The following is a 21,195-nucleotide window of genomic DNA, read 5'->3' as shown; positions in this document are numbered from 1 at the left end:
AGTTTGTTTGAGAAGATACAGACACATACAAAACAGCAGCTGGGGATTCAGGAGATATTTAGAATGTTTTATTTTCTATGATCTGTTGTTGATCTGTTGAATGACAACCTTTGTGGGACCAAATGGGACAAAGTTACCTTTGAAACAAAGGCTAATATGACTGTGAGAATGTGGGGACATGCAATGGAATCTGTGTGCTTGTTTTCAATCAGAGGGGAATTGAGTTATAGTGTTAATTGTTTGAGTTCAGTGTTTTCCACATCTCAAGTTTAACATATACTCTGCCTGTGATTACTTTATGCCAAGTTCTATGGTGAGTTCAGAAATAGAAATACCAAAGCAAGGGATTTTCCCAGAGTCACACCACTAGTAAGTGGTAAAGTTATAACTTAAAACCAGATCTCTCTCCAAATCCCATAAATTAATATGTTCAATAACACTGGGAAGATTATAGTATATTAAACTTTTGAATTCCACTCTACTTGGTCAGATAAAGACATAAATCTAAAAGAAAGAATATCAGTGAACTATATTCAGACCACAATGTTGAACTATCCTATGTAGCTTTTATGAGATATATAACCAGTTTCATGTCCTTACCATGAAGAGGTACTAATGTGAACTGAGTACCCATTGAAGGATCAGCTGGTTCTCTTGTGTTATTATCCTCTATTTCCGTTACCTTTTATCTTCAAATTCAGACAAATGTGGGAACTATGAGGTCATTCTGCACAATGGTTGGGGTTATGCATATGAACCAGTTGGGCTTCTATAAGTTCCATTCAGAGCATTTGGTTACATACAATGCTATAATTCAACAGTGCATAGGGTACATGTCTCCAGGAGCTGAAATTGTTGATAGTAAAGCCAGTATCATATAGAACTCAACTGTATAAAAATTGTGATTTTAAATAAAAGTGTAAAATAATAAAAACACACATTCTACCTCAAGTAGAATAAGTGACCAGTGTATGTTTTCTAAAACCATGTGTCATGCAGGTGTCAGAACATGTAAGTATTTTAACCAATATTTATATTTTGCACAATTTATACATGACTTGGTGTGGTTAATAACCACCCTTAAGGTTTTATTTTATAATTAGTAATGCACATACTCTTTCTTTGATAACATTGTGACAATACTATTCATAAAGCCATTTTGTCTTGAATATAACATTATTTCTGTTGAGGAATTCTATTCTGTGTTCCAGTTTGTACAGATTGTGCTATGAAATGTGAAGTTGAATGTTACTGTGTATTTAATAAGAATACATATGAGGCTGATGTAACTTTCAGAGCAGTTCTATGTATAAATTCTTACTTAGACAAAATCATCTCCTTTTCAGTGAATTTAAGGATTGGGGCTTGGGAAAAATGAACTCATCCTCATGCACATGTTTCTAAAAACAGTTCTTACTAGTGTTTGAGATAAATAAAACTAAAAACCAACAAGAACATGAAAAGAAACTAAGAACAATGTTAATGTGGTGATTTAAACCAGTGTGGTTTTCCAAATGGCCTTCCATATCTCTCAACATTTAACAGCCTGCAAAATCACTATGTTCAGTTCCAGATGCTGTCCATCTGGTGTGGAAAACTTAAACACGTTTCTAAATGTCTTTAAAGCTGAGGTGGAGAAGAATGACTTCCATTCTTAGAAGGATCAGAAGTTGACTCATGGCTATGCTGGACTCTCACCATAAAATTTACTGTTTGTCTAACACAGTTTTCCCTTTTCCTAGTCTTCTTCTATGTCCCAAAATGATTTCCTCTTTAAAAGAGCATGGATGGTGGGTGTTGGGATCTTTAGGAGGGCCAAGAGCCCTTTATTTTATATTTGGAGGAAGAAAATCAGTATTGATTGCTCATGAGTTAATTGGGTTTAGATAGAACTCTGGCAATTTGGAATTTTGCTTGCTTCTGATTTTGCTCTAAAGGTTATTAAGTTTAATTATTTGCTGTGAGGTCACTAGTTCACTCCACAGTGAGCAAAATTAAGATCTTCACTATAATTAATGTTGGAGCCAACAACAATAATAAACCCCAAAGTAATAGAATTTATTCATGGTAAATCTGGCAAAGACCAATTATCACTTCTCAGCACAGTGTCCCATTGTGCTTATGCATGAGAGGATGAAAGACATTCCTTCCCATTTCTGTCACTGGCTGGGTAGCATTCCATTAGTGGTGGAAATTCTTCATAGATAAATTCATATTCCTTATCCGTGAAAATGTCTGAGAATTTATCCCCCCAGTTGTGCATTAATAGAATCCTGAGCTCCCAGATGACCAGGAAAGACAATCATAATTATCAGTTGGTAGCTAGATGAATGAACAGAGCTACCTTCTTTCACTGTAGAACTGTTTCCTGGTGCCCTCTCCTTATTTGCTATCTCCTCCCATTTTTTCCCAATAAGTAATGCTTAGAGGGTAACTAAATTTCCCATGACCATCCAAAACTGTTTGCTATTCTGTAATCTCAGTTCACTTTATCCATTGCTTTGTTCTTTATTTTGTAGTACTACTTATTGACCCAAAGCCTCGAGCAGAGTAGAGCAGTATACTGTTAGTGAGTTGCAAATGCCACTTGGTATATCAGTGTGTATACTTTATGCCAGCCAGAGAAGGTTCTGTGATATGGGATGGAAGCAGATCCATGGTTGCCTCTTTCCTATATGGAGTATATATGTATGTATGTGTGTGTATATATATATACACACACATACATACGTAGATACACACACACACACACACACACACACACACACACACACACACAATTTTTCTCATGGTAGTAAGAAAGTAAGAAGAGTCAGGTTCTGTGATTAATTTTTTCACTAGAGAGGCCAATGAAGAAACAAAATTCCCTAGTCTCACTATCCCTTTTCTACCTTAACTGCTACCTCTCCCACACACAGAGAAAGCAGATACTAATTACCAATTAGTCCTATGTGGAATCATCCCAGCCTTCAATAATGGCTTCATAGTCATGGCCTTGATTGAGATGTTATGTCATGCTTTCATTCACTTGGTTTGATGCTACATCAAAGCTCAATCTTCTCTCTGGCTTTAAGACTTCTCCATAATTTGTTTCCAAGACAGATGCTTTGAGATTTTTATTTCATTTTTTAATATTGGTAATTTAGAATGGTGTTCCCTAAATTCCAATATAGGGCTCTAAATCAAAAGTGATGAATTACAACATACTAGTTTCTGTTAGATCAGCGTGAGTTTGGCTGATGAGCTAAAACTGTTCCCAAAGCATGCCTTCATTATTTTGTTATTTGAAGTATATTTATCAGAGGTGTATCACCACAACGCTACTCTCCAAGTCTCTCCTAATTAGATAAACCATCCAGGAGTGTTAATAACAGTTACAAAGCAAGAGGAGAGCATGCTAACAGTTAAAGCATTATGCTTGAGACTTGAAACTAATTAGATGTTTTGTGCTTGAAAGTAGTATTCCTAAAGGCTTTATGAATGGATGCTTGTTTAGAAAAGACTTCTCATAGGAAAAAGTGGGTGGGAAAGAACTGCTGGATCAGCACATATTAGTTATTACAAACTGTGGATACTCAAAAGCCTAGAAATGGTATGACATGTCATGATTTCCTTTGTCTCCAGTTATATATTTGTGGGTTCTTCCATTTTGAAATGTAAAACAAATTTTAAAAATAGATATGTAAATTATCTTTTATACAGCTCAACCTATTTGTATAGTTAATGCAATTCCAGGGCATCCTTTAGGAATAATAGCTCTGTCTTGAAACAGAAGGACTCCCTTGAGTTGGAGGCCAGCCTGAGCTATGTAGCAATTTGGGGACATCTTAGGCTGAAAAGTGATTACTTGGTTTCAAAGGAAAAGTAAAGAAAAGAAAAAATAAAGACCCTCCACATCTCCCAGAGTAGCTAAGGGCTGCCAATACTCACTGGGAAACAGAGAGTCATGATCTTCAATGGTGCTGCCACTGGTAGGTTGCCCATTTTCCAGTAAATACCCTTCTACCCAAGATCATGTGAGCAACTACAATTTAACCCAGTCAGTTTAAACAAAAAGACATAAAGGTAGGATGGGGATAAATTGGCGAGAAGAAGGGTTTTAGTTGAAGGAAGAAGGAATAAGAGAGAGTAATTGAGGTAAAAAAAAAAATAACACACACACACACATACACACACACACACACACACACACACACACACACACACACACATATATATATGTGTGTGCTTTGGTCACTTATTCATATATATATATATATATATATATGTGACCAAAGCAAAACAAAAAAATAAAATACAGAACCAGTCCTGGCCATCCTTTCTTGGCCACAAGATTTTCTATCATCATCTTCAGTTTTCTTCTGCCAGCTTACAGAGCTCGTGCAAATGTTGGAAAGATGAAAGGACTTGGCCTGTCCTGATGAGCATCCATTCAAGTAAGGGTGCAACAGGCAGGATGTGGCATGTAGGGTTCCCTATTACACTATGGAATTTATCTGGTAGATGAGTTTCTCAGCACTCAATGAATTCATTGAGCCTCAGTTGGACCAAGTCAGTGGTAGCTGGAACCAGGTTGAGAAACAGTAAGGGGCAAACTATTTCTGTAAATTGCCAGAGCTCTTACTAATCTGCATCCTACCCCATGTGGCCAAAACATGGTAGAGCACTGCATAGCTGAGACTAACCTGACCTTAACCCTGTCACTCAAGGGCAGAGTGACTTCCACTCCACCTCTACTAAAGATGAATTGATATCTCTCTCTAAAAACTTCATAAAACACACTGAACACCTAGGATGTGTTTTTAATAACGTATTGACTTTTCGGATTGTTCTTTAAGCTGTTTTTTAAACTTTAAAGGCAACACTGATAATGAACGCTTCCAAATGGTAAAACAGAAAATCCCCTTCAAATATAACCGGCCCGTAGAGGAGTGGCTGCAGGAAAAAGGTAACCGTCGTTAAAACTTTCATTTTAAAATCATTTGATTCTAAACCCTCATTTTTAAAGCCTGCAAATAAATGTTCCTTAAATGATAATCGCCTGCTGCATAAATGACTGTTTTAATTTTCATTATAATTTGTGTCAGCTTCCACCTGCCATATGTTGATAAATCATGCTATAATACATTGCCATTAAAATACAGTTAAAGGGACTAGCATCTAGCCTGCTACCAGTGTGACTACTACGAACCAGAAATTTCAGGGACCTCTAAAAACAGAAATGTATTATGGCAATTTAACCACTGCATGACATTATTTGTTAATTTGTTTTAAATTACCTCTTACACCAAAGCTTTCTAAAGAAAATTCAAAAGTACTTTTTAAACTTTTGCCTGGAGGCTGCTTTGGCTATAGTGTCTGTTTCATAGTAAACCCAACAAAAAATCATAGAATAACTCATAACTTAAACTGCCTAAAACAAATGTTATAAGGAAAGTAGAATGTGTTAACATTTGTTCTTAAACAAAGAAATTAATGAGAAAGATGGATTTTTGCCTGTAAATTCAATGGAGGCAAAAGTTTTATATGAAATTAATTGCATCCTAGTTGCTGCTGGAAACTAAGACAAAAACAAACTTATTTTACACTTTGGTTGTATGATGCCCTTGTGTATTTGACGAATGTTTTATGCAATGGAAGTGTAAATGATGAAGACAATGAGTTGGAAAGGAAAGACTTATGAAAGGCAAAACAGCAGGATCTGGTTTGCTGAAAGAATCAACCACTCTATGAATAAAAGAGGGCAGCAGTTATAACTCATGGTAGAATTTTCTGTGTGACTTCTGTTGATTACTAGATAAATGGTTATATTTCAGTAGCTTCTATTTTCTCAAGACCTAAAATGTACACATAAAATTTGTAGAGATTTGATTGAGTTATGTATAAAGAGTAATGAGTGGTTGGTAATATTACAGAGTATATAACTTGTAAGATAAGTGTAACTGCTGGTAGCTTTAAGATGGATGAAAATATTCAGACCTCTAAACATAGAAAATCCTTACCAAGTCTTAACTGTTGGCCCTGTTTTCGACATATGTGGTCTAATTAAAAATAAATTAAGAATAACTCTAAAAAGCAAATAATTTTGTTTTGTAATCACTAGCTCATAAAGTCCCTTTAACAATAAAGACAATGATTGCCTCACTTTTAAAAAGGAAAAAGAATTAGATGCATGTCTGAGTCTCATGTGCCTGAGAGAACTTTTGTGTTTCTTTCAATTTTATGTTAATAATATTTTATTTTACTCCATTGCCTTTCAAAGTCTAAGTTTAATAGCATGCCAGGCATTTTCATTTGTATAAACCATTACAAAGTTATTAGTAGGCTTTTAGTTTTCCTTCTGATAGCTTTTGTTATCAACTGGCTTTCATATAGAAAGATGCCTTCAGATACATGAGTTGAGGGTTGGGGGAGGTTGAGGTGGGATGGAAGAAAGTATCTCAGTTACTTTATTTAATATATGTGCTTATATATGCTTATATATGCTTACAATCTTGAAAAGACTCGTTTGTGCACTGTGAGGTTCTCTTCCATATTATTTTCACTGGAACTGCCTCCTATGTAATGTGGGTGAGTAGCATCTCTTTATTCTACTGCTTCCCCTCTTCCTCTGCCTAGCTAACTTCCCTTCCAGGGGATCAGAAAACCTGCAGTGAAAGACCTTGTAAGGACATTGAGCATACAGGATGAAAAGATAGGAGGGTGAATACCCAGATACATGCAGAAGTTCATAGAATACTTCCTTGTAGTTTATTTGAAGAATTGGGTCATAAGCATTCCCGAGCCTGGTTCTCCTATTGACTGACGTTCTGACCTCAGACAATCCACTTAACTTCTTGGTCTCAGATTTCCTATATGAGGAGAAATAGTCCTACCTATACCCAAGGGTCTTCTGAGGTTTAATTAATTAGTCTTTGTGCAACACTGACTGGAGACATGCAAAGATTTAATTTAAGCAGAACTCAATATTCAAATGAGGTAACAAATGACATCCAAAAGAATGTGTATTCCTAAAAGAACACAAAACATTACCTGCCTGAATCATTTGTTGCTCTCATAATTTAATGTGATCTTACTAATAGAACAATTCTCAGACTTGGAAATATATATCTATCTGTCTATATTTATAATGTACATTTATACATGCAAATATAATTATTACTTATTCTAAACACATTAAATGTTATTGATCCTTAAAAGCAACAGTATGAGCAGGCTGCAGAAATATCTCAGCCGTTAGGTACTTTCTTATAATGCCTAAAAGCCAGGGTTGAATTCTTCAGTCAGTCAATTAGCCAAACAGGCATGCATTTGTGGTTGCACAAGATCATGCGCATACATACACATAAGTAAATAAATAAATGACAGTATGATAATGATCATATATATAACCAACTTTAAGAAATCTTAGGAAATTATGCAAAAAAAAAAACTTATAAAGAAAGAAACTCACTCCAGTCAGAAACTTGCATCCTTCAGAAGGAGAGGGTGCTGATACAGTTTCTCACTATCAATGATCTTATGTTACTCAGGAGGTAAGGTAGTCAGAGGGAGGGATGATGGGAACCAAACGTCCTCTTCTTTTATTATTAACCAGTGACACCAGGTACAAAGGACTAGGAGAACAATTTAAAATAAGATAAAAGCTGACCTAGTGAAAAACAGACTACAAAATAGTCAAGCAACAAATATCCAAACACTCCCTGTGCCAAGAAACATAGTCGTCCCTTTTCCTGCCTCATACCCCAGGGCTCGGGTTCCAAGAGGGCATTTAGTAAGATCTCTCTGCAAAGCGGTGAAATGAAGACTAAAGCAGTACTTTAACCTGATAGCCCCAAACATGTCTTGTCTTGCATGATTCTTGGGTCAATCTTGAATAAGCAAAGATGGAACTGGCTATATAACATGGAAGGAAGACAGACCATCATTTCCAGCCAGTATAATCCAGTTTAGAATTTTAATATTCTTTTATTTTCATTTTGTTTTTAAGCCATTTTTTAAGAGTGACCACATCCAGAAATGTCCAACGAGAACCACTTTAGAAGTCATCATTCTGAAGTGCTTCACAGGACGCTAGAATATGAAATCAACATACACTTGCAGTTACTCAACCATTAAGTAATCACAACTGCTGGACTACATAGAAACAGATAGGTGGATCAATATTATGAATTGCCACTAGCAATGCACATGGATTAGAAACTTTGGCATTGGGCTGTCTACTGGGATATACTGAACTTTCATCCTAAAAATCTTATATCAGCTTCTTCTAATAATATTTTAAGCCAGGCGTGGTGGTGCATGCCTTTAATCCAAGCACTCAGGAGGCAGAGGTAGGAGGAATGCCCTGAGTTCAAGGGCTCCCTGAGACTACATAGTGATTTCCCAGTCAGTCTGGGCTAAAGTGAAACCCTACCTTGTAAAACCAAAAAGAAAAAGTATTTTAAGTCACAAAAATCAAGAGAGAAATTCTCTATCCAGCATTCCATTACTATTATAATACATATTGGGCCCCCCCAAAAAAATGTTGTCAAAAAACCAATAAAAGTGTGAATTCCAGGCTCCAACCACTCTGTGCTATGATGCATTTATCTTTTTGCTGCATCTGTGTGAAGAGGACAGAAGCCAGTACAAACACAACTAGATAAAGTTGCCTGCTCACAAGTCACTGATGCTGTTGGTGAGAAAGAATGGAATCTACTAGATATGTTTTGATTGTTATCTTTGGGATCTAAAAAAACTTGCTAGAATTAAAGCTAGAAGATCCTTGTTTAGTCCAGACACTGTGATAAAGATCACTTTCACTGTAATGAAGTTCTGTAGCCAATTCTTGAAACTTGCTAAATTGCATTATTTATAAATCATTCAAGCAATGAGTTCTTAAGAAATGCCCAGTTAGTAGAGTTGATATTTATCTGAAGAGTTCCCACTGAAAAGATGCAGTCCCTTCTTTGTCTTATCGCTCCTTCTAGTGTTATGCACGGAATGCGAAGGCATTCCATGTCTCATGCCAGGCATTCATGGGTAGATAGTCTTCTAGGCTGTATAATGGTGATAGCTGCTAAATATCCAAATGCCACAATATTCATCAAGGTGGAAGTGGAAAGGCAAAAACCTCAGTTCCTTGAAAATATATCCACTTTTAGAAAACAGGCAAGAAAATCAGAAAATTGCTTCCAGTTATTCATGGCTAAAATAATTCACTTGATCTGATGAAACATAAACAGAGACATTTGTCATTTGCTTATGAAAAATTCAGAATGGCTATCGTTAATTCCATTTACAACTCTTTTATTTCTTTTCTCCATATTGAAACAGTGAAGGAAGTAATCTAAAGAAATAATACCAGGGGAAACCTTAACATACTGCTGTCCTAATAACTTAATATAAGCTTAAAAAATCTAGAAAAGATCTAGCTTAAGATTGATTTTCTTGTTAAATAAGTGATTATCTTTTCTTGTTAAATAAGTAGAGACTGTTGAAAGTAAAATAGATGATTTCTACTATTCCACCATGATTTTATTCTAGTAGTTTTGTTTCCACCGAAATAACAATGGTCCTCAAATAAAAATACCAAATATGGTGAAAAGCTGATATTTTCTTTCCATTAACATATTTTACATCATTTCAGGTGTTGTGTGCATATTTTCTTCATTAGTACAAATCTCCCATTTAAAATGTATTGATTCTGAGTGACATCATCTTTACTTCCACAAGAAGGTTTATGAATGTCTAATTATTTTTCATAACTCAGAGAATGATATAGTCATATGATCATGTGCCTATCATTAGTAGACAGAAAATATGTTAGTCATGATATTGTTAAAAATAGAGATAAACTGTTATTCTCCATGAACATTCATGAAAAATCATGACTCCAGTGACTTGAATATGCATTTTCTACATGCAAGCAATGAATCTAAGTCTCTTAATTAGAGTTTAATTTTCTTATATTTAATTTAACTACCAAACATAACTTTTAAATTCAGTTTTGTCAGTCGCCTCATTGAATTTTCCTTTGTAATAAGTCATACTTCTTCGTTGTAACTGTGGTTATTTGTAGCTTAAAATTTCAGCAATAGGCATCTATGATTTCCTCTGGTCATCACTTAATTTTGATATTTCTGTTAGCCACAATTATATACCTGAGAAAATTGTAATACTGCCTACCATTAATCTAAGATCTTCTTTCTTAGAATACATTTAAAAAAAATAAAGACCCAGTGATTCAGATAATTTAGGATTTTCAGTTAGACATTGGAAGAGGTAACCATAAAGAAATGCTACTCACCACAGTGTGCAGTGAATTTTTGTTGTATATTTTGTCCACTTCACTTGCTCAAGGAAGCCTGTTTTGATGCTTAGTCCATTCTGACACAGTAAAGCAAGGAGGGAAAATGTTTGGAAATAATAGTATTTCCTCCACCCAATCCACTAGGCCGGCAGTTAACCATCTTCAACACCCAGGCGCAAATTGCCATCGGTGGGAAGGACAAAGGGCGCCTCTTCCAAGGCCAACTCTCTGGGCTCTATTATGATGGTTTGAAAGTACTCAACATGGCAGCTGAGAACAACCCTAATATTAAAATCAATGGAAGTGTCCGGCTAGTGGGAGAAGTCCCATCCATCCTTGGAACCACGCAGACGACCTCCATGCCTCCAGAAATGTCTACCACTGTCATGGAAACCACCACAACAATGGCTACTACCACCACCCGCAAGAACCGCTCTACAGCCAGCATTCAGGTAAGCCTCTCCACATACATTAATTGCTTCTGTATTCTGGTCTTTGGAACACGGTTTCCATGGTCAATGGTACCTAGGTAACTAAAGATTTGAATCTATATGTTTGAAGGAAGGATGTCCGAAGATGCTAATAGATGTTTAATGAGACAAGAGTAGAAAAAGATGAAGCCACTGTTTAAAAGAGTTGTAAAAATCTCATGGCGCTTTCTGTCTGTTATTCCTTAAATTTATCACTGAAATGATAATGTGCTGGTATCCAAAATGAGCAAGGGACTATTCCTCTAATATGGAATATCTTTCTGCTCATTTTATTCCCCCCGCCTTTTTTTGTAAATAACAAAAATTGAAAAGGGGGTAAAAAAAAAAAAAAGAAAATTTGCTATCCAGTAAGACTGTCTTCTAGTTCAATTCTGTTCACATCCTTCAGATGGCTTTCTTAGACCACATTTTTTTTTTAACTGAGGCCACTTGATACCATTAAATGAAGGGCAATTAAAGCTTTAAGTTCAACCAATCTGTGTAGAGCATTGTCATTTTGTTTGATATTAAGTCTTGATTAATTGCTTGTCATTTGGGAGTTTTGATTCCTTTGTATTTGACCAAGATACTAATTACATTACAAAATATGAAGGTTTGAATTTAGTCAATCAGGAAATGCTTAGTTTTGTGGTAAAGATTTTCCCCCACTTTATAGCAATTATATCCAAGCTAAAGCTTAATACTTTGCTGAGTCCCTTGACAATTCATACATCTAGTTAGTAGAAGGTGGGAGGTTAATCGAGTTATTAGCCTTAAATATTCTCACATAAGACATCCCAGTTGCTTGTGGGGAAATTACCCCTAGCCTATTTAGTATTTGTACAAGATCAGTGCATCAGTACTTGCATGTTCCTCAGTTTTAAGGCATCATCCAAGAGCTCAATGGAGTCTGTGACATGCTCTTTCCATTGATTCTAATGGACATTGTAAAAAAAAAAAAATCAGTTAGCCTCCCCCCTCCATCACTGTGCATTCTCATTTCTCTGAATTAAACTTATGTGACCAAGGTACAGGTATGTAGGCTGCCATAATATTTTTTTTAATTCTTTTCTTTGAGCAGAAATCCTACCTGCTGCTTTCACAACTCCTTAGGAACAATTTGAATCTGTCTGTATTGGTGATGTTATCAAACAATTCTGTGCCTTTTTCGAAGTCTACTGAGAGCCCATAGAACAGAGAAGTGTCATAGTCACACATGTGAGTCCATGAATGCCTACATACATGCTTGAAAGATAAAAATAGCATTTCTCTGCTGATACTAAAACAATACCTCCTGACACCTCACTCCACTCACTGAGAAGATAAAAAAGCAATGTGTATTTCTATTGTAACTCTCTACAGCTCAAGTGTAGATCTGGTCACTGTTCATGAAAGGAGCTCTGCTTGTACAGGTTTAGCAAACGTGTTTCTGTCACCATATATTCTGCTAGTTCTGTGGGGAGCAAGGGAGTAAAAGGCTTCTTCTTCATGGAACGGCTGATCCTGGAGTCCCTTTTAGGGATAAATTTTCACTGACCACAGGAGAATTTAATGTCATTCAGGAATTCAGGGAATTAACCTCAATTCATGGTAATTGTCAGTCCTCAGTTTCTCTCTCTTGCAGCAAATAGATAAATGGGGGACAGTTGCATAAGTTCCTAAATATTGCACTTTCAGAAAATCCAGGAGAGAATGGGTTTGAGGGATGTAGATCTTGCCACCATCTCTTGGAAGCAGTAGGCACTTGCAAGTGCCCACCCTGTCAACGTCTTTCTGGTGTGCCTCTTTTCCTTTGGGTTCTGTAATAACTGGATTGCATCTTTACATGTCTTTCCTTTCATTTCTTCTAAGGCTATAAAAATGAGTTATAAATCTGTTGACACCTCATATATATATATATATATATATATATATATATATATATATATATATATGCTTATTTCTTTATTGGACAGATATATACAGAAATAGCCAGGGAGAGAGAGAGAAAATGGGCATTCCAGGGCCTCTAGCCACTGCAAACAAACTCCATATGCATGTACCATACCACCATGTGCATCTGGCTTACATGGGTCCTGGAGAGTCAAACCTGGGTCCTTTGGCTTTGTAGGTAAGCCATCTCTCCAGCCTGACACTTTGTTTTTCAAGGTACATAAATACATATGCTTGGAGGAAAGCCAGTGGCCTTGCAGAACTGATTAGAACAGGTTGAAGAATATGCAGACTCCATGCTTTGTATAAAAACAAACTTGAGGAAATAGTAATGTGTCAATGGTTTTGACACAAGATCATTGTTCTGTCTCTGTAAAAACTGGAAAACCTCCTTGTGGTGGTTTGAATGTAAATGTAAATGTCTCCCATAGTTTCAGGCATTACTTAAATTTTTAAAAATATTTTATTTATTTATTTATTTATTGGAGAGAGAGAGAAAAAAAGAGGGAGAGAGAGAGAATGGGTTCACCGGGGACTCCAGCCACTGTAAACAAACTCCAGACACATGTGTCACCTTCTGCATCTGACTTACCTGGGTACTGGGAAATCAAACTTGAGTCCTTAGGCTTCACAGCCAAGCACCTGGAACACTAAGCCATCTCTCCAGCCCATAGTTTTGTGTATCTTTTTGTTTATTTTTATTTATTTATTTGAGAGCAATAGACAGAGAGGGAAAGAAGAAGACAGAATGAATGGGCACATCTGGGCCTCCAGCCACTGCAAAGGAACTCCAGATGCATGCACCACCTTGTGCATATGGCTTACATGGGTCCTGGGGAATTGAGCCTGGAGTCCTTAGGCTTCACAGGCAAGCGCTTAACCATTAAGCCATCTCTCCAGCCCAGTTTCATGTACTTTTGTTTGAACTTCCTGCTTGGCCCACAGCTGGTAGAGCATTTGAGAGGTGGAACATTCCTGTAGGAGGTGTATTGCAGATGGCAGACTGTAGATTTGAGGAATCTAGACCTACTATGTCTTCAGAGCCAGCTCAAACCCACTGTTCCCTCTTTTGTTGTGGTTCTGCTATGTTGTGAGTTGGTTGCATTTCTTTGGTATGATAACATGGCCCTGGAAACTGTAAGCCTGAAGTAAACGTTTTCCTCCCATAAGCTGCTTCTGGTCAGGTGCTTTGTTCCAGCGACAAGAAGCTAACATCAACATTCATTCTCAAGCCTGTGCTGTTTGTTCTGCTTTGAAAGGCCTACCCAAAAGTTCAGGATGCTTGCTAGATTCTAGACACTTTGGGTGAAGAAGGTTCTAAGGAGTTTCAAATGCTGTATGTTTCAGCTAATTGTCTTGGATAAATATTCATAGAACTTTGATCTATTTTCTGAAGCACTTTGGAAAAAAAAAATAAGATTAAATTTTGTACTCATTAGTCCATTACCCTTTTTCTACATATGTACATAAAATCACATATATACTATTTACTAAATGATGCTCTGTTCTGTTCTATTTTTGCCTTTACCATAACAATTAAAGCATAGTTGTCCTAAAATGGGGCTCTCATAAGAGAAAAACCAATCAACTTTGTGAGACCACAGGTATAAAACTGCGACTCTTCCAAAATCCACTGGTTCCTTCCTCAAGCAGAAGCCGAGGAAATCACATGGAGGGGTTCATTTCTGCTGGACCACAGCTTGTGCTCTTATCAGATCAAAGGAACACTGTAAAGTGCTTTTAGTGCTGCTCTTAACTGTGTGTGAATGTGAGCAAATCGTTTTTTGAGCTGATATAGCTCTCCAGTGCTCCTGTCTCCTGGAAATAATTGGTGCTTTGATCTTGGGATACTCCAGTTCCTTACAGATGAGTGTACAGAATTGCTTGTGAGTGACATAAACCATGTTAAATTACTCAAAGCCATTGTGCCACAGATCTTGATCATGTATTAAGAAAAATACCTCAGATGTGCCCCTCAATTAAAAGAAAAAGTTAAGAAAGAGGATTCTAAAGTAAATGTGATGGTTGTAAAATTCTAAAATAAATGTCTGACACTTAGTAGGTACTCAAAATGCATTGAATAGATCAGAAGACCAGCAATATTATCTAGGTTGTAGCTAATCAGTAACTAAAACTAGAAAACCTGGAGGACATCTTTACTTTCAGAATGATTCAGGGTGCTCAGACAATTTTTGTTCGCTGATATGGGTGCAATTTGGTGGGTCTATGTGTGGAGTTGAGCCTGAGAGCTTGGGTTTAAAGTCTTGTTCATTCTCAAATTAGCAATGTGACTCCAGACAGATTGCAGAGAACACAACCTTTCCCTTGAATTCATGGATAAAAACAACTCTGTCATTAGACCTGGTAAGTTAGAATCAAAACTTTGAGCAGGATTCAGTGAGGAAGTTCTTCCTTCCCTCATGGATTTGGTTAGGGTCGTTCTGCAGCTTCCCTGGCTCATGTCCCTTATTCCCCCAGCCAGGGGTATGTGGTTAACTGGAAAGAATAGGTTCAAAGTTACCATGTCCCTTCCTAGATAGTCTCTAGGCTTCACCCTGTGGTCTCTTCAGCAGAATAGTTAGACTTCCTTTAGGAAGGATCAGGACTCCAAGACAGTGCTCAAGAGTAGGAAACAGAAGTTTCCAGCTTTTCCGATCCTGGGTCTACACACTGGGTCTGTATTATTTATTTATTGCTCTGTTGAGCTGAGCTCCCATGGCTTTCTCAGCTTCAGGAGAACAGAAATCTCACTTCCCGATAGGAGGAGCAGCAAGAGTTTGTCATCCACCTAATCCCCATACATTGTGACCTGGGGAAGGAGGTTTCTAGCAGTGCCTATGCTATATGACTAGTCTAAGCACAATTTAGCTAATGCAAGTAAAACGCTCAGGGCTATCAGTGCGTTAGCCATCACTATTGTGTTCCATCAACAATACTCAGTGTACAAGCCAAACAATAACCGACCCAAGCAAGCAGGGTTGTTTCTGTTGATGGATGTAGTTCAGAGTAGGGGGCAGGAAGTTTTGGGGATAGGAATTTTCAGTAGGATCAAAGTAGAATTTTGAACTAGAATTAGTCCTGGAAAATCAAAAGTATCTATAATATCAGAAATGGACTTCTCTCACTAGAGAAATGATATAGTGGTTAAAGTGCTTGCCTGGGAAGCCTAAGGACCCAGGTTCAATTCCCCAGAACCCATGTAAGCCAGATGCACATGGCGGTACATGTGTCTGAAGTTCAGTTGCCAAGGCTGGAGTTGCTGGCACACTTTCCTCATTCTTTCTTTCTCTCTCTCTAAAATGAATAAAATATTTTTAAAAAGAAAGAAATGGACTTTTCTGCCACCTTACAACCTACCTTGTTGTATTTTTTTTAAATTCATATTTAATCTGAGTTTAAAGTTCTGTGGGCCTTGCAAAATAAATTCTTTTAAAGTTCACCTATTTGCATGTATTTCATGGGATGCAAAGAAGAGGTCCCTTTGTGCCATGGAGCTTAATATCTAAAGAAAGCAAGAGGGCTTGTCATCAGCTATGAGTATGAGGCAGTGTCTTCTGAATGAGAGAGCTGAGTGGTGGTATACTGGGTGAATTGGCTACTTCTCATGAATTAGACAGTTATAAGCTGGGCCTTATAGAATGGGTGCAACTAGATGTCAAGGAAATCCAAGTTTTACAAGCGATATTATAAGCCAGAGGGGTGACGTACAAGGGGTCCACATACTCAGATTTTGAGGGCCGTGATCTAAAGCTCCCTGATGTCAACAAGGAAGAGCACTAGTGAGGATTTCTTGAGGTTGTTACTATTGTCATGGCCTCCAAATTCCACAGGTAGTGTTTTTCTTTTTTTTTCTTCTTCTTCTTTTTTCAGTGTTAAGGATCAAACCAAAAGCTTTATGAACACTAGGAAAGTTCTGACCTCTGAGCTACACACCAGCACAATGCCAGGACTTTTACTAGTGCCGACTTGAATACAGATGGATATCCAGAATGAGACTGGAAGGGCATGTTCTAAAATGGGGGAAATGACCCATTTTACATTCAGATTCCTTGGTCTTTATTCAGGACAGAAGGAAAATGTGAAAAGCAAGATTTTTTTTTTTTTTTTTTAAAGTAACACTACCGGTACTTTCAGCCACTAAAACCAATTGTTCCCAGAGGAAAGGAAAGGACCAAGAGAGAAACAGTTCCAAGGATAATGTGCATTCTCTTATCTTTGGCTGCCAGTCTGAGTTGTTATCAGCAAAGAAAGAGCTCAGTATGTTCTGTGCAAATCACCACTTGGGATTGTTTATAAGCTATTAGCAGGACACTGATCATGACCCACTTTTTCTATGCTGGGCACGGCAAAGTCACCTCGACATTGGCCAGTGCTATGTGCCACCAGAAAATTGCCCGAAAAAAAATCACAATGCTCAGCCAGGATTGGAACTAGCTTAATAAACAGTCATATTAAAGACCATAAGGCTTGTGAGATTTCATTGTTATCTCAAGCATCATAGCTGTGATGAGCAAAGGTGACCTACTTTCAGAAATTCCAAACGTGAAGCTGATGTGACATGGCTTGGTGGGAAAAGTGCTCTCTGCAGAAGCATGGGGACCTGAGTTTGGATCCCTCACACTCATGTGAAACACAGACTCAGTAGCACATTCCTGAAATCCCAACAGCGGAGAAGTGGGGACAGGACAGGAAGGGCCCTAGAACTGGCAGGCTAGTCTGTCCAAATTAGTGTGCTTCTAGGTACATCAAGAGACATAGACTCACGCATACTGTCCCTCTCTTCCTCTCTCTCTCACACACACACACACACATGCACACTCATATATACACACATAAGGTGAAGAAATGATAAAGAAATATATCAACCTGTGGTATCCAGATGAACAAGAACATATATGTATGCACGTGTACCAACCCAAATTCCTTGAACATACATGCACACAGATATGTAAAAAAAAAAAAAAAATCCAGAAGAGAGCAATAGTATTTTCAGGATTTGTAGCAATGCTGATATGGGAAGCCCTTTGAACTGTTGAGTTTTAGTATTAGATAATGAGAAACACACTTGACAGTGATGGTAACAACATGAAACAAGGCAAAAGCGTAGAACTAAAACATTGCCCCTTGCGTGCCATCTCTCCTGAGTGGAGTATGTACGTATGTAAGTAAGTATATAAGGCAGCAGGAGTGCCTCTGAGATCCACGCTCATTTCTTCCCAGTACTTAGCTGCAGCTCTTTGGGCAGTTTGATTAGTCTCCTCAAGCTGTGGTTTCATTATCTGTCAAAGGGGCATAACAGTACTTCCCTGCCCCACACGGTCTTGTCATGGAAGGCAATTCAGGCATGTTCACCAAAATGCTTCACACTAGGAATTCCTGTCCACCAGACACTCAGCCAGAATCCACAGCATATCCATGATCTTAGTCCTCATGAGAGTGGACAAACAGAAAGACTGTTTCTGTTTGTTTGTTTTTTCTACTCACAAACAAGGCCACCATGACCAGGATATTGTTTGAGTTCTCAGTTTGAGACAGAACTCTCAGCTTGCCAATGAGAAAAGATTTCTGTGGGAGGCTTTCATGTACTGGGGTAGGAATTGTGTTTGCTAAATATTTATTACACGTCTTTTTAGCAATTTAATACTGTTAGGTTATATACATGGTGCTCAGATTTATAGCATGCTGGCATTTTGAGGCGTAAGCAAGGACAACAAATTCTCTGCTCCCAGTTCTTTGAATAATCCAGCTGTCTTGCTTGGGATGCAAAACAGAAGAACCCTATTCAAAATACTACAGACAGTCATAGACCAGCCTCTACTAAAAGTAGTTATACTGGACCAAAGAATCATCCCCTCTGGCACCCTCTGTCTTTTTCCAGGCACCTGGCAGAATAGAGACTAGGATTGCAGTTTCCTGTCCCTTGCTTTTACCACTTGACAACAAAGCCTCCAGGGGAAGTTTATTTTTAGGTTCAGGGCTCAACTAATATTGATTAACAGCCTTACATAATGTGTGGCTCCGGGCTCCTTCCTTTCCTGCCAAGCCTCATAACTGAGGCAGGAGCTGAAGATTTGTCAGTCTAATTAGACTTTAGCTGCCAGCCAGGAAATATTTCCCGTCTTCCACTTACAGGTACTTTCTCTTCCCATTTCAGAGGATAGTTTTGGAGGAAGGAAATTGGGCTCTAATTTACTTGTTGCCTGGTAAGGTGCTCAAGTGATATTTTCTCTCTGGAATTGCATACCTCTGATGAAGAAAGAGGAGGAGAAAAAAATGGCTGATGGGTCTGTCTGCCCCTCAGAGACTCATACGTTGGCAGTACAAATGCCCAGGGAAGGGAGTGTGGGAATCCTTTGTTTCCATCCCTTTTGACTTCATTAATTCCAATGGCCAGAACAGGCACTTCCTGAAATGATGCGTGATCTCCATAAGGGCCCCTCATAGGGTCTTGGTGACAGACAGGCTGGAAGCATGCATGTTCTCAGTGGGATGATTGAGCTGTCCTTTTTATGAGGCTGCAATATTGATAAAGTAGAATTCCCACCACGTTGCTGATCAAGTGCCCATAATAATACAGCTAAAGGGCTGGGTGGGTTTGTGAGTTCCAGTCTTTGGTAACCACATGTGGCCATCTCCAAGTGAGTTTAAAACTCAAGAGTGAGGTTCCTAGTTATCTAAAAGACTGTTTATCCAAGTTCAGAGTCTAAGCCTTACACTATCTCTATGATCATCTCCCTGACACTAATCTGTCATATTTCCTACCACAGGGTGCCAGGCACATGGGGCTTCTTGGTCTTCCTTGAACAAATGAAGCCAATAATTGTGTCAGATTTCAAATGCTGCTGTTTTGAAGTTACTGTTTTATATTATAACAATGTGATATTAATTAAGAAAATATTGATTTAAAAGTACTACATTGAAATACCATTAATCTGGACACTGAGTATTCAGTGTTCATTAGGCACCTCCAGTGAATGCCTTTGTTGAACAGTTTGGTGGAGGTGTCTCATATGATAGAAAGTGCATTGGGAGCTAACTTATGGATAGGGAAGGTTTTTTTTTTTTTTTGTTTTTTAAAACCACAACTCTAGGCAATCTTCATTTTTCCATTGTGGGATTTTGTCTGTTATATTTTTGAAGCTGAGTTACATTATCTGAAATATGGAGATTACAAAACCAGCTCTAAGGATGTGGTAAGAGAGTATAATAAAAGTTACAATCAGTCAAGCTTAGTACTAGGTTGTTATTATTGCTGTTACTTTTTAAAATGGATTACAATGGAAAGCTCAGCTGCTACTCAAGTCTTACATCTGTATTTTATTTTTTGCTATGCTGTTAATTGTCATGTGTAATAGCAGCTCCCTTCCATGGGCCTCTGCTCTTTCTTCATCAAAAATGTATAAATGCAAATCCTAATTTTTCCAATATATTTTCCCAACATCATATAATATGGTGTCTCACACACACATAGGAACAATTTAATGAATCACTGAATGAAGTAGAAAGAAAGAAAAATTAAGATGAAGAGTAAAACCAATAGGAAAATATGTTATTTAATCATTATGAAACTTATTTGCCCATTCAATGGATTGAGGTTGAGAAAGGTGAATGCAATATCATTGATTTAATTAGCATCATAATATAATGATTCTTTTTCACATTTCCTGCTTGTTGAAACTTATCTGAAGATCTTCCACAATGGTCACTTCCATGTAAAGTGTATATTAACAATAAATACCTCTTGTATAATCAGAAAATAAATGGTTCGCATTTAGAATGAAGCTCAAGAATTTGTTTCTTTGTTTCTGAAAATATATCCTTTACTTTCTATTTATAATCAGTGGGGAAGTGAGTTCAATCATTCACTGTCACTAGCCAAGCTCTGAGATGTATATTTCCCATTCTGTCTGTGACAAGATGGTGGGAAGGTAGGGTGTACATTCATACCTTCCCAGTGCATGTTTGAGTGAATATAGAAATTAGAAACATACTGATGCTGTTATGACAGCCTTGCCTTTTCAATCCTTCTAGTTACTGCCTCAGAGGTCTGGAGAGTGGGTACTGTTAACTAAATGGGGAAGTGTGGTTCTCCTTGATTTTTTTTTTTTTTTTATCATGCTGGGATGAAATGACAGGGAAGTGTCTGTGATGGACGGCAGACCAGAGACAGCAAACTTGATGGGATTTGATTGACTTCTATATTTAGTGTAATCTATTGTATCACTCACTCTGTCCAATTATGTATGCCATTATATGTATATGTTAGGAAGGGAGGGGAATATTCATGAATATTTATATGTACTATAGAAAATGATGCCTATGATATTTATTAACTTTAGCAATCTGCATGACCCCCGGTAGTCTTACTGAAGGGTACAGTCTCTGACTGGGGATAGGAGCATTGCCACAGATCATATACAAGCCCCAGATGATTCACTCATATGCTCACTTTTGTAGCAAGGATCTAGTTGAAATTTATTACTCCTTGTTAAGTACTTA

General features: G+C 37.6%; 1 protein-coding gene across 35 annotated transcripts in view; it reads left to right on the top strand.

The window, feature by feature from the left end:
* The window catches only part of Nrxn3 (neurexin 3), a 1,695,425-nt gene that overhangs the window by 1,534,373 nt on the left and 139,857 nt on the right, over positions 1-21,195 (top strand). For 23 of the 35 annotated variants that reach the window (XM_045154243.1, XM_045154222.1, XM_045154221.1 and 20 more), the window contains 2 exons: positions 4,859-4,948; positions 10,439-10,746. In XM_045154243.1, the coding sequence (XP_045010178.1) occupies positions 4,859-4,948; positions 10,439-10,746 (398 nt within the window). The remainder of the gene's footprint in view (positions 1-4,858; positions 4,949-10,438; positions 10,747-21,195) is intronic. The other 12 variants (XM_045154245.1, XM_045154244.1, XM_045154227.1 and 9 more) reach the window with 1 other exon arrangement.

This window comes from Jaculus jaculus, chromosome 7, assembly GCF_020740685.1.
Source record: "Jaculus jaculus isolate mJacJac1 chromosome 7, mJacJac1.mat.Y.cur, whole genome shotgun sequence".
Classification (NCBI taxonomy): Eukaryota; Metazoa; Chordata; class Mammalia; order Rodentia; family Dipodidae; genus Jaculus; species Jaculus jaculus.
The sequence above is the reverse complement of the archived record's forward strand: the minus strand, read 5'-3'. Positions and strand labels throughout refer to the sequence as shown.